The following is a 14,735-nucleotide window of genomic DNA, read 5'->3' as shown; positions in this document are numbered from 1 at the left end:
TCACACCTTACCGTTGATGTACTGACCGAATAAAACGGACGTGTAACGGATGCATAACGGACACACACCGGATATGCAACGTGACGAGAAACGGACACGTACCGGACAGAACAGATGTCGAGCGTACATCCAATGAACGAGTACGAACACCTAACGGAAGCGTACCGGATAAAACGGATGAACAATATACGGAAAAATCAAAGGCGACAATTATTATACATGTAAATCGCATATATATTCAAAATGTTTCTGTGTAACTGGTTTTGGTTTATTCTTCAAAATTCCGCCAAAGGGCAGTGTCTGACCTGAATAAGAACCGCTTGATTGTGAAGACATGCCTATACTCTAAGATCGATTGTGAAGACGTGCCCATACTCTAAGATCGATTATGAATAATAAGAATTCATGAACCTTAAGAAATCTGACATACCATTATTGGCATTTCTCACGCGAATTTTTCAATTTGCATTTATCCGTTTCAGATCCGTTCATCATCCGTTTTATCCGTTATATACGTCCGGTAGAAGTCCGTTTCTCATCCGTTCAACATCCGTTTTATCCGTTAAACGTCCAGTAGAAGTCCGTTGGTGAATTTATCTTCCAGACATCCAACGGTTGTATAACGGACACGTAATGGATACAAAACGGAAACGAAACGGACGAGTACCGTACAAAACGGACGCCTAACGGACGTTCAACGGACATTTTATCCGTTGGACGTCCGTTCAAAGTTTTGAACATGCTCAAAATTTTCCACAGGACAGAAGGAAAGCCGACGGATAAAACGTACGCTTAACAGACGTGCAACGGATATGGACGGACGTCTAACGGATGAGAACAGACTTCTAACGGACATCAACGGATTGAAAAAAAGTTATCCGTTAGGCGTCCGTTCGAGCTATCTGGTAAGGTGTGACCGAGGCTTAACGGATAACTTTTTTTCAATCTGTGCATGTCTGTTAGACGTACGCTTCCGTTATGTGTCCGTTTTATGCGTTACTCGTCCGTTGGATGTACGTTCGACATCCGTTCTGTCCATTACGTTTCCGTATCTCGTACGTTGCATATCCGGTGTGTGTCCGTTATGCATTCGTTATACACGTCCGTTTTATTCGGTCAGTATATCAACGGACTCCCAACTGATAACAATTTTGTCAACGGACAACTTTATTTTCATTCGTTAGGCGTCCGTTCGTGCTATCCGGTAAGGTGTGACCGAGGCTTAACATTCTCTTTAAGCAACACTAGATTCTACTTCTACTTTTACTATTATCATCATTATTAATCCTATAGTTGGTTACATTCTTAATTTTAACTTTTATTGACTATGAACAATGAAATAACTACAAAACTGTTGTTCCTTGATCAACATGCACCGTTTAAAATTTTGTTTTGAATAGACACTTATTTCCAATTTTGTTGTTTCCGTCTTTCAGAAATCTTAATGACGAGAAACAAACCAATAAGGAAATGTCACCAGTGGTTTCTTTATCACAGAGCTAATTATATCAGACTATTTGTTTTTAAACCAATATTTGATCGTACTTGTTTTTTGGGATAGCTTCTGTAGTGCGCTAATTAAATTCCCATGGAAGCAATTGAAATGAATTCCAACATCTGCGTTTCAGATATGAAATAGGAATACAAATGTTGATTCATATGGAGCTTCATGAATATAAAGACTATTTATAGATTGTCGCTCGATCCCTCGTTTAAACGTATTAAAAAGTTGAAAATCTTGGTAAGTAACCATGATTAACCATCGACCATAGAAACACAAAAATTGCATAGCTATATAATTTACATGTTTTAAAATTTCAGATAGTTCATCTCGCAAAGATTGAATTTCAGATAGGTCATCTCGCAAAGATTAAATTTCAGATAGTTCATCTCGCAAAGATTAAATTTCAGATAGTCTTGTCGATTCTGTCCCTAATGCTAAGATTGTATTTTGTTTTCCATACGGATATCTTTTATAATATAGGTTAGATCTGTTTCTATTTTTATCACTTATAGTCATTTTTACTATGCATTTTTCTTGTAGGAGGTAAGATTTAGTGACCAAATCAGGTCAATTTCACATCCTCGGTAACCATAATGTGTTAAGGTGCATGGCGTATGAAAAGAAACACCAAACAATCCATCAGTACTATTCAAAATATTGAACATGATATACTAATCGTGTAAGTGTACTTGCCTATAGACAGTTTCTTCTGCCTCCACACAGTTTCCCACTACTCGCCTCCAGAGAGTGTCTCTGTTCTATATGTTTTAGTGTGAAGATATAGGGAAAGTCTAAAGAAAGCTCGATAATTATTAATACAAAGAAGTGTGGTCTTCACGGTAAATGGCTATGAATAAAATCAAATGACTTTATAGCTTGTGTTTTAAATTCATGATATCAATTTGCATGTCCATTGTTTAATGACACTAGAGACAATTGATTTAAACCGATACACACAACTATGTATATAGTTACTAATAGTTTTCATTTTTGTGTTTTTTGGAGATATATAAAATTGAGAATGGAAATGGGGAATGTGTCAAAGAGACAACAACCCGACCAAATAAAAAACAACAGCAGAGGGTCACCAACAGGTCTTCAATGTAGCGAGAAATTCCCGCACCCGGAGGCGTCCTTCAGCTGGCCCCTAAACAAATATATACTAGTCCAGTGATAATGAACGCCATACTAATTTCCAAATTGTACACAAGAAACTAAAATTAAAATAATACAAGACTGACAAAGGCCAGAGGCTCCTGACTTGGGACAGGCGCAAAAATGCGGCGGGGTTAAACATGTTTGTGAGATCTCAACCCTCCCCCTATACCTCTAACCAATGTAGTAAAGTAAACGCATAACAATACGCACATTAAAATTCAGTTCAAGAGAAATCCGAGTCTGATGTCAGAAGATGTAACCAAAGAAAATAAACAAAATGACAAAAATACATAAATAACAACAGACTACTAGCAGTTAACTGACATGCCAGCTCCAGACTTCAATTAAACTGACTGAAAGATTATGATTTCATCATATGAACATCAGGCACAATCCTTCCCGTTAGGGGTTTAGTATCATACCATCATAACATATATGAGAAGAACATAACCCGTGTCATGCCAACAACTGTTTTTAAAAAAAAAAAAAAAAAATGTGTTTAGTTCCGAAGCAAAGACCTTATCAGTGACTCAATATTAACGCCAAAATATGCAATCTTTAATGACTTGACAACAGTATCGTAATTATATCCCTTCTTAATAAGTCTATTCAAAGGTTTTGTAAGTTTCTGAGGTGAATACTGACACCTTTGTGCTTTATAAAGAATATTACCATAAAAAATAGGATGTGAAATACCTGAACGTATTAGAAGTCTGCATGTTGAGCTATATTTACGAATGATGTCTTTATACCGATGATAAAATTTAGTAAATGTTTTGACTAGTTTGTGATATCGAAAACCCTGGTGTAATAATTTTTCAGTAATACATAAATTTCTCTCGTTAAAATCTGAAATGTTTGAAATATAAATAATAACGTCAGTGTAGACAAGCATAAAAAGTTGCTTCCCTTTGTACTAATTTTCCAGCATTGATCAATATTCTGGCAAATAGAGTGCAAATATATTCTTACAAGCTTAATTAACTTATAATTCTGCAGACATGTTAGGGAATTCCTCGTCGCAGCCGAACTTTATACTTCTAGATGAATTTTATTTTCGACTGCAAGAAATCCGAGAACAATAGAAAAGTATGTTCAGTGGCGGATCCAAAAATTTTCATAAGTGGGGGCCCACTGACTGACCTAAGAGGGGGCCCGCTCCAGTCACAGTTCAGTGATTCCCTATATAAGCAACCAAATTTTTTCCCAAAAAAGGGGGGGCGGGCCCCCTGCCCCCCCCCCTAAATCCGCCTCTGATGTTGTCTTTATATCAAACTTCGATCGCAACATATCTGTGTCTATTTCAACGTCATTAGTTCTCAAAGAAAGGTATTTATGAAAAAATATGAATAATGTCTCTTTAACTGTCGAGATGAAGTTGTTGTCATGTGAAATTTCCATGGCCTCGGTAGGTCTATGATAGGAACAAAAAATGAACTATTAAAATAAGAGCTTCACAAAGACTACAAAACAATGCAACTGGTCGGTACATGTCAAGGAGTAATTTTAATTCAGTGTATACAGCATGTGATGATTTATAATAGACATATATGGTATGAGTGTCAATGAAACAACTCTCCATCCAAGTCCCAATTTGTAAAGGTAAACCATAATAGGTCAAAGTACGGTCTTTAACTTGGAGCTTTGGTTCACACCGAACACACGGCAAGCTAAAAGGGAAAGGGCTAAAAAAATGACTAGTGTAAAACCATTCAAACGGAAATTCAACGTTCTAATCTACAAAAAAAACGAGAAACATCTATGAACCACATCAACTTACAGCAACCATTGAACATCAGGTTCCTATAATGGTTGGATGTTTTTGCAGTAACTGTATGTCGTTTGTAAAGTTTTGTTTTTGAGTTTTTACTCTATGCTTGCTTTCTTTGTTTGATGACCTGATGGTCCTCAATGAAAGTCATAAACATTTAAATTTTGATAGCCTACTAAAAAAGGAATTTACCTTCTAAAAATAAAAGAATTTATTTTTATTATTTTCATCAGAGGATGATTTAGTAGGTACAAGGTCCTTGATGGAGTTATACTTACGATACTAACCTTTTATCACCTAGAACTATCAATAGGTGTTACTTGCGAATATCATAGCCAATCTAATACTTTGTCGATAGGCTGAGCCAGGATCACAAGCAATTTGACAACAATGACAGAAAACTATCTACCGATTTTTTTCTTTTGAGAAATATTGCATTTAAATGTTTGTGGTTTGGAAGTGCAGATGTTATGTTAGCAGAAAAAGAACTATTATAAATACAATGCTTATAAGCAGGTATAACAAGACAACTTTATGGCTCTTAGGTTGAAAACCAAAAGTTTTTCTCTACTTTTTTAAAAAAAATATATTAGCTAAAACTGCAGTTTGACCCCTGTGTTCTATTTTTAGAGATGGCGACCATCCTGGACGAAAACAAAACTTTTCAAATGGATAAGACAGATTTAAATCTATTGAGCAGTTTCAGAGGATACTATTTTTTAAAGAACAGTTTTAATAAGGACGATAAACGGCAGACAACCGGCGCAAAGAGATGGAAACGATGAAAAGAGTTCCTACTGAATGAAAAATCTTAGCAAACAACGAAAGGAAAAATGCCTAGTGATGGAAATATGACCACCAAAGACGAATGCCAAGTGATAGGACGATGTTACAAACAACTGTGACGGGGTTGCTTGTGATCGCAACCGTGACAAGTTACAAATGAAATAGAATGAATATGTAAACATGGCCAGTGAAAATATCGGACAGACGATAAATAAACAGCTGCGACATGAGCGCATGATACGCCCGACGTCTTGTGTGGAAGTTTTATGCAAAAATCATCAATAGTCAGTGGCGTAGCTTGCATGTATGCTCAGATGCTCAAGCATCCACATCATTTTGGCAAACAATTTTTTTTTTAATAAATATATGATTGCATGTGTTCACAGCAGATACAAACGGTGATATCCGAATGTTACAAGGGTGAGGATTTGAAAATATCGTCCAATCATTTACAAAGCAGTATGCGTGGTCTTTCCCATAGGATCATTTAGTGCGGTCTCACTAATTAGCGACAACAAGAATTTTAGCGACAACAAGCGTCAACAAGCGACAAGAAGCGACAACAAGAATTATTATAGCGACAACAAGCGACAAGAAACTATTTAGCGACAAGAAAACATTTTTTTTTTAATTAAAATTAATTATTGCAATAAATATTAAAAGAATATGCAAAAGAAAATAATTTTAGCGACAAGAAAGTTAAAATTGATAGAAAAAAATGAAACATTATTTACATAATATTTTATCATCTATTATGAATAACAGCCAGTATTACGTTTAATTATTGTATTATGAGATTACTTTTCCTTGTGTTTTAGAACATATTATTTATCTTATAATTTGTTTTTTTAAAACTCTTTTCGTGCAATATATATTAAGCTCGCAAAATGAATTATTTGTGCATCATTGTCCTGAAAATTGTAAAATACAAAGAACTAAAATCAAACAGGAGGACAAGGAAAATTGAAATGTGAATATTTTCATCTTTTTATTTGTTTATTGCCTCATTAAACGATTTGTATCATGTTTATGCATATTGATTGAAGATGAAAGGAAATTAATGACAATCTTGAGTTTTCAACAGGTGTTCATCATTTACAATGATTGTATATTCTGGCGCGTGTAATTGTATAGTCTGACGCGTGTACAAAGTTGAAGTTGTTAATTGGATGTTATTGTAGCAATAAAACAGGGGACACGCGACTCGTTAATCTCATTTGATGTTCATCATGTTTGCTTATCAAAATGGGACCACCATGTACAAAATGTATAAATATTATGTTAGATAGGAATGTACACATTTCTATATAATGACTAAAAATAAGTAAAAAAAATAAAAAAAATAAATTTATATGGACCCCAAGGTAGAACCACGTCCTTTCGTGGGGTCTGGAAACACGCTTAAATAATAAAGATGACAAAGCGTGGCTGAGAGTTCTATAAATAAAGCATGGAATTGACATAACAAGAGTACACTTAGAGCATAGTATTAAGCAAATGAATCAAAATATTATATTCCATTATGCCCGCTCCATATATATCTCCATTCGTTTATTCATACTTTGACTTTGATGAAAACAGATACATACATTATCTCATACATATTCTTCATATTTAAAAATTAAAAAAAAGAAGCTCAATCTCTTTCATCTTCACAAATGTTAAATTTCTTCATCTACCAATATACTAATATAAACTTCATAATCTCTTTCTTCCTCACAAATGTTTCATTTCTTTGTCTATCTATATAATAAAACATTTTAATTAGACATATCTGCTCGTATATTTAAAAAAAAAACATTAAATACAAATTTCTTTATATCTAATAAAAAAAAATGTTTTCTTGTCGCTAAATAGTCTTCTTGTCGCTTGTTGTCGCTAAAATAATTCTTGTTGTCGCTTCTTGTCGCTTGTCGACGCTTGTTGTCGCTTCTTGACGCTTGTTGTCGCTAATTAGTGAGACCCATTTAGTGTAGTTAAACAAGATGGATAAATCGCAAAAAAAGTGTTCTCTACTTTTTCGCGAAAAGTCTACGTCGTAGCTTGTCGTCGGCTATGACAAGCATAGAGGGTGCTTATAACAAGTCCGCATGTTTAGTCTGAAATCGAGCAAGTTGACAATTAAACCGTTATATCCTGATAACGTTTCCTGTGACGCGAAAGACGACGTGATAAAAACTGTATTTGTATAATGGAGTATCATCATTTCTTTGCTTATAAATACCTTCTCCATCAAGTTACAAATATTTTAATTTTATTTTCAAGAAAAGAGTACCTATATCCCAGCATTACACTTATTTTATTTATCGAAGATACAAAATATCTGGAGAGAAATAACAGCTTCAGAACAAATGCAATTGGATTTCAGTTATAATTTATATTTCCAATGGGTTCAAAATAGATGATCAGGACTTATTTTCGCAATTGTCAAAGACATTGCTGATGATAAAAGTTTCACAAAAAGCTGGCAGGAATTGTATACATGAGTGCTAACAAGACCAGACGGACGCAGGCCGCCCGGTATTTCCATGTCCACTGCAACGCTTTAAGACAGTTAATCAAAAAAATCATTGTGAGGCTTATATTCCGAGAAAGGGGATCACGTCGGTTCCTATATTCCGAAGTTCCATGAACAGAGGTGCCGCTGTACTTGTTATATTTTTGTGATGTCAAGTGTGAAAATTTAACATTAAATATTTTTGAATTGAATGAAGGTACTTTCGAGAAAACAATAAAATTCTGTTGGAAAATGAATATATTTGGTTGGTATTTTGAAATTAAACAAAAATCTAACTAGTGTCGGATTCTAGGGGAATACTCATGCATAAATGGGAAAATGTCCAAAAAAATATAATTTTCTGCATAATATGGTCCCAACATTTTTTTCGCATCCACATCATTTCAACCCTGGCTACGCCACTGATAGTTTCTGAGAAAGTTTTAAGCAATAACCATTTATTGTTTTTGAGACACAGCAGGACATGTGAAACCCCCCAACCTGTTTTTTTTTTACAATAAACTAAATATCACTAAAATAAAATTTTGAATCAAACCAAAAAGTATACAGATCTTTAGATTAATATAACAAAGTAGCGTGTACAGTTTCAAGCAATAATCATAAATTGTTTTTGAGATACAGCGCAACATGTAAAAAAAAAAACATTCCCTTTTTAACAAAATACTCAATAACTCAAATGAAATTTTTAGTCATCACCAAAAAGTATACAGATCTTTAGATTAATATAACAAAGAAGTGTGTAAAGTTTTAAGCAATAATCATAAATTGTTTTTGAGATACAGCACATGTAAAAAAAAAACCCTCCTCAATTTTTACAAAATACCCAATAACTCCAAAATGAAATTTCGAATCATCACCAAAAAGTATACAGATCTTTAGATTAATATAACAAAGAAGTGTGTAAAGTTTTAAGCAATAATCATAAATCGTTTTTGAGATACAGCGCAACATGGAAAAAAACCCTCCCCCTTTTTTACAAAATACTCAAGAACTCAAAAATGAAATTTTGAATCATCACCAAAAAGTATACAGATATTAAGATTAATATAACTAAGGAGTGTGTAAAGTTTTAAGCAATAATCAGGAATTGTTTTTGAGATACGTGCGACATGTGAAAAAAAACACACCCCTGTTTTAGTTACAAAGTGCCATAACTCAAAAAGTTTAAATCTTATTTTCACCAAAAATACGTCCCGCCCAATTTTGACGGGCGTATAATAACGAATATCCAATTGAGGCAACATATATGGTTTGGACTGGGCCAGTTAAGCTAACAAAATATAAAAAAAAAACAACAGGTTTTTACTTTTTTATTAAACAACAATGTTTTCATCTTAAAGATATTTTATATCAGTATTTATAAAAATTAAACAAAACATAAATAAATATTTTCTCAAACTAACTGTAACCTGTATCTTCAAAATAAAGTAATCCTTTACCTAGATATAATAAACATCCTTCTAATTTTTTTTAACCATTTCAGCATTATTATGCACCAAATGCATACAAAACCAGCTGTCACTAACACCAAATCCATTTTTCCTAGTTTTATTGTTACATAGAACCTTTGACTCTTACAAACAATAGTAATAACACTAGACTGTGTAATGATATTCATTTAAGTGTATAGCTATAGTGATTTACATTAGGAACAAATTGTAAGATAAAAATCTCATTTATTAGCTCTTAAAACCATCTGGAGCCTGAATAAAAAAATTAAACTGAGGATATCCTCTCAGTGAAAGAATGGAAATTGAAAAGTGATTACCACAGCTCTTTGTAAAGCCTGTTGAAATGTGTTAAATATATAATACTTTTTTTCAAATTTATCACACTGATAGATCTTTCATGATCATTGTATTTGATAATACTCTTGGAATGTTTAATCTAATCATAAAAACTAAAAAAAAAATTATCTTAATAGACAATACTTCGCTATTTTCAACCCACTCTTGAGATACCAATAAAATATGAAACAAACAAAATGAAATTAAACAAAACAAAAAAATTACATACTTCAACAAGAATCAATTTCAGATCCTGTATATAATCACTTAAAAATAAAAATATGAAGAAATAAAAAAATAAAGACAATTAACAACATTATATATGTTTGTTGAACCTGTCAGAACACATACAATCTTTCAAAACATAAAAATAACTTTTGATCAACAATCACTCTTAAAAGCATAAAAACATGTATATTAAAACAAGCATAATAAGCTTCAATTGTTCATATACAATTTCAGTTTGTCACACACATGCATGATTGCTATTGCATACATTAAGCCATATTTCTTGTAACATACAAGACAAATTTCTGTTAAATATGTTACATATACAACAGAATCTTACAGATCCTGTCAAATTTAAGGAATTCAAAGCATTTCCAGCTTATACTTTACAAATTTCTATTTTTTTAATCAGAAATATTAGTACATTAAAAGTATTTTAAGCATTGTTAATGATTCTTTCCCTTGAACAAAAGAGCTATTTTCATGGCAAAACTTATTGATGTATACACAACATTTTAGAGGTTAAGTTTCATAAATCTATATATTTTGTATATTTATAAAATTTACGTGTTCGAACTGCTTAGCTTGCAAGTGATATATTGACATTTCAAGTCAATGCATTGACATAAAATATTCATTGTTTACTTAAATGTTTAAAATTCAAAATTGAATATTGAATACATAATATATTGTTTGATCTTCAGAAGCATCTGTATCTCAGTATTTGATCAAGAATATGGTATTTCCAATCTTTAAAAAAAAATACAATTTGTAAACTTTTATCAATATTTTCTCTTTCATAAAATTCATAAAATAAAGTCTTTTGAAAGGGAACAACAACACTTTGGATATTTGTTTCTAATTATTTCAAAGGAAAATCCAAATTATTGATCCACATAATTGTCCTATAACAATAAAGTCCACAATAAAAGAAAGCAGAATTATTTTTTTTCTTAATGCTGACAAAATCTTCCATCTGCTAATTTTCTATTTAAAATGTTTTTTTTAAGTTCCTATTTAAAGTATCTTTTTTAAAGTTACTGTTCAAAAACTTGTAGAAACAGTTATGAATTATTTCCTAGTAGGAAAATACTAAAAGAACATGAATATGGCTGCAATGATTAGCAGTTAGTCTCCTCATACAAGATAAAAAGAGCATTTAATACGTTTTTAGAAACATATTGATTGCCTACTAAATAGTCTTCTAGTTTCAAGTAGCTTTCAGTACATAATGAAACATAAAGCTAATATATATACATAGGTTCTGGTAAAATAACCACTTAAAGCCATTACATGGCAAACGTTCAACATAACAGAGTTTTTTCTCACATAACATGTGAAGTGATATGTATCAGCTAACACTGAAACACATCAGAATTTTAAGGATCTAGAAGGAAATCTTTTTATTGTTTGTTTTAAATATCTGATGTGCATATATAAATTTGCTTTTTACTTTGATAATGTTATGAGAATTCGTTAGAACTATCTTGATAAATCCTGCATCGTGTGATGAATAAGTGTAGCATAGTTTTGTATGAAATTCCTAGACCTTATGCAATTCACATTTCCAATACATTTTCTAAAATCTTTATGCATTTTAAATGCTCAGTTTTAGTTAATCATCTCAATTTGACTAATCCACACATCATTTATTCACATATCAAATATATGCAAGTCTATAATCTATTGGTGAAATATGGCCATATTGTTTGAGACAAAACACTCAATATTGAACAATTGTTGTGTTTATGTGTATTATCCATCCCAGTCACACATTAATAACAACATTATTTTTAGTTTGTCTTCAAAAGACATTTCGTTGCCCATTAAAGGTGAAGGTCATATGTACTTTTAGTTGCTAATGTAACCAGTGCATCCTTAGAAACACCTTGGAGATCTACATATTGTTAATGAATGACACTTATATATCCACACACTCTCAGAAATGTTCATCACCGTAGACGAGAGGACAGTAAATAGGATAATGCACATGTAAATATCACAATTAACTTGGACGAATGCGAAGTCCTTGTTGATGAACCGTCAAGTGGATAATTAACACACAAAGGAGGAGTTATTCCCCCATTAAAGTCTGCTACAACAGCGCCAATTTCTCTCCCACACTCGTCTCCGAGTGGACCACTCAAACACTTATCTGTCCAATGAAAAACGCTAAATAGAAGAAAATAATATCGTTATTTAGGATTTCATAGAAAAATAAACAGAGATCCAGCAGAGTCAAATAATCTTGATTTAAACACTTTACCCACGTTTATTTCACTCAAGTTTTTTTGCATCGTATGTAAATTAGTTGAAGTGAAATTGAGACGAAGGTTTTAACCACAGACTTTCACTAGAAAAGGTTCTCTTCAAATCTAAAGTTTCGTTTGTTCGTTGTTAGTCATTTCTATTTATATTTTTCAATGTTTACTGTATTATTCGTTTTGAGTATTCATAAGACTTCCTGTTTTGAGTCGATTGATACCCATCTTTTGTTCACCAATGTCCTTGAAACTAAAGTCCGAGACATTTCAGCCTTACAACAAAATATCAATATATGTCCCAAAAGCCAGTATGGATCATGTTTGATCTGAGTTAAGTTTGCTACAGTGCAAAATGTCTGTGATGAAAAATAAACATAGAATTAATATCAATATACAGATAGAGGTTATTTAAAAAAAATTTAGAATCATTTCCATAACAGCGTGGACAATCGTAATGCTCATGTTGGTAATACTACTGAATCATTTATCTTTTTAAAAAATATGATTATATTCATAATATTTACTCAGAATTATACAAACATACCTGCATGTAGGTTTTATAACACTTTCGTCGACCTTATAACCATCTCTTGTAGTAGCCACGTATTTTTGCTCATTGTTAAAAACATCTTTATTACTATTGACACAGGCCAAAACTTTTTCGTTTTGTCTCTGGATACACTGTTTCTGTTTTGTATATACTGTAAAATAAAGAAGGGGGTAATGTTAGTTGCCTAGAAAAATGTTGTTCATATATTCACATTCTACTTAAGAATTGAATGCTTCTTTTTTGTACTTTCATTGGGGTGTAAAAGCGTTGGCCGAGGTACATTTTGCTTTAACAAAATCTAAAAATGTGCGCACGTTTTCATTTCTAAACTTTGCATAATTTTTTTTCTCGAATATATATCTGTTTTGCCAACTTAAGCATATGAACAGATGACCTGGTTTAAAGTAACCATATTATAAACAATATGTATACTTACAATTTACATGTTGACAAAACCTATCAAATCCAGACTTCCATCGCCCGGGCTTAGCTAATTTAATTAACCACTCTTTTGCCTTGGGGTCATCGCAACGTTTATATAATCTTTCTAGGCACTGAACACTGTCATCAAATGCTCCAGTTCTGAAATAAAATATAGTCTTAATTCACTATTCTTTTTCGTGGCTTGGCACCAAATACGTCATATTGCCTGATTTTTTTGCCAAGAGAAACACGACGTATGCCACTAGCGCAACGCCTACTCTAGGGTTTTGCCCATTCTGAGAACATGACTTCAAATGGCATCCATGATGTCATAAACGAGGAATTTAGTCGCGGAGTACTGCTTTATGGACCATTATATTTTTTTTTCGTATCGCAGTTTTTCCTTTATTGAGTTGTGATTTTTTATAACTCCTGCCAAATCTTTTATTTTTGTTTTATACTTTTAAGTCTGAAGTTAATTTACACACGGGTTTATAAAATGGAAAAAAGCCATAAAAATGTGTAACTTCAAACAAACCATAATTCTTATATTGATTTTGCTTGGGATAAATGGCAGGCGGAAGCATTTTAATCATTCCCCGCGGCTAAACATGATCAGATGCTTTCCTTTATCCTATCGCTGTCGAAATCAAAATAAAAAATACAGAGCTTCGATCCAGTTGCATCGAACCTGTACTTTACTCCAATTTATAAGCGGGATTCTCGCATTTGATTGTATGCACTACTAGTATATAAACTTGCAATTTTTGGTACCCATGAACGCCCGATATCGTATAAACATTAGAGTTATATGCAAACTTTTTGTTGATTAGGCTGAAAAATGACAAAAAAATATAACCAATTTAAAAGATTAAGTTCGAACCCTCTGAATAACACCCCTACAACAAGTTCGATTGGCATGCCAAAGAAAGAAATTCAATTGAGAAAAAAAAATCAAAGAAAAATATACCAAAAGGGAATTTATATTTAAAAAGATTCAAAAGTCTGGAAAAAACTGAAAAGGCTCACAAACGATACAAAGTCCCTTGACACATGTTTTACCAAAAGATCGTGTCAAGCAGAATTCTGATGTTGAAATATAAATAACACATAGAAGGGAGGGTGGTATAGCAGATTGTTACCCCCTACAAATTATTTTCAACTGAGGCCAAGCATCATCTTGATTACAATGACCTTCATTTCACAACTTTGACTAGGTTCGCTTCAGTTTGGCGCTCATGTCAATCATTGAGGATGAATACATCAGTATTTCAATATTCCACTTCTGCAATTATTTTTAAAAAGCAGTCTAACTTTTGAAATTTCTATAGTTCAGTTTCATATTTGTCACTATGAACACATATTGAAATACAGGGTGTGCATTGCCTTATTTTTACGTACCGCTATCAACCGTAATGCTATTAAAAATATAGACCTCTGATTTCGTAATCCACATGTATACGAGCACTTGAGTTAATATAGATATGAATTTTAATTAATTGAGTGCTTTCAATCTTAACTTTTTCATCTTTATTCTTAGTTCCCTTTTACACATAAATAGCCTACGACTTAATTTATGCAGCATTCCATCAAACCTTTGAAATACAGAATGAAAGAGCCTATAACTTAATAAACGAAACATTTTCAGAAACTTCAAAGCAGTTGCATTTAAAGTGCAGATATTTTGTAGCTATATACTACATAAAACCAAATACACAAGATCGTCAAAATTCCTCATACACATGC

General features: G+C 32.5%; 1 protein-coding gene across 5 annotated transcripts in view; it reads right to left on the bottom strand.

The window, feature by feature from the left end:
• Positions 1-9,032: 9,032 nt before the first annotated feature.
• LOC143045837 (uncharacterized) overlaps positions 9,033-14,735 on the bottom strand; it is a 54,898-nt gene continuing 49,195 nt past the window's right edge. For all 5 annotated transcript variants that reach the window (XM_076218646.1, XM_076218653.1, XM_076218640.1 and 2 more), the window contains 3 exons: positions 13,003-13,148; positions 12,561-12,717; positions 9,033-11,924 (listed from right to left, as the gene is read on the bottom strand). In XM_076218646.1, coding sequence (XP_076074761.1) covers positions 11,705-11,924; positions 12,561-12,717; positions 13,003-13,148 — 523 coding nt within the window. In that variant the 3' untranslated portion in view covers positions 9,033-11,704. The remainder of the gene's footprint in view (positions 11,925-12,560; positions 12,718-13,002; positions 13,149-14,735) is intronic.

The sequence above is a fragment of the Mytilus galloprovincialis genome, chromosome 1 (assembly GCF_965363235.1).
Source record: "Mytilus galloprovincialis chromosome 1, xbMytGall1.hap1.1, whole genome shotgun sequence".
NCBI lineage: Eukaryota > Metazoa > Mollusca > Bivalvia > Mytilida > Mytilidae > Mytilus > Mytilus galloprovincialis.
The sequence above is the reverse complement of the archived record's forward strand: the minus strand, read 5'-3'. Positions and strand labels throughout refer to the sequence as shown.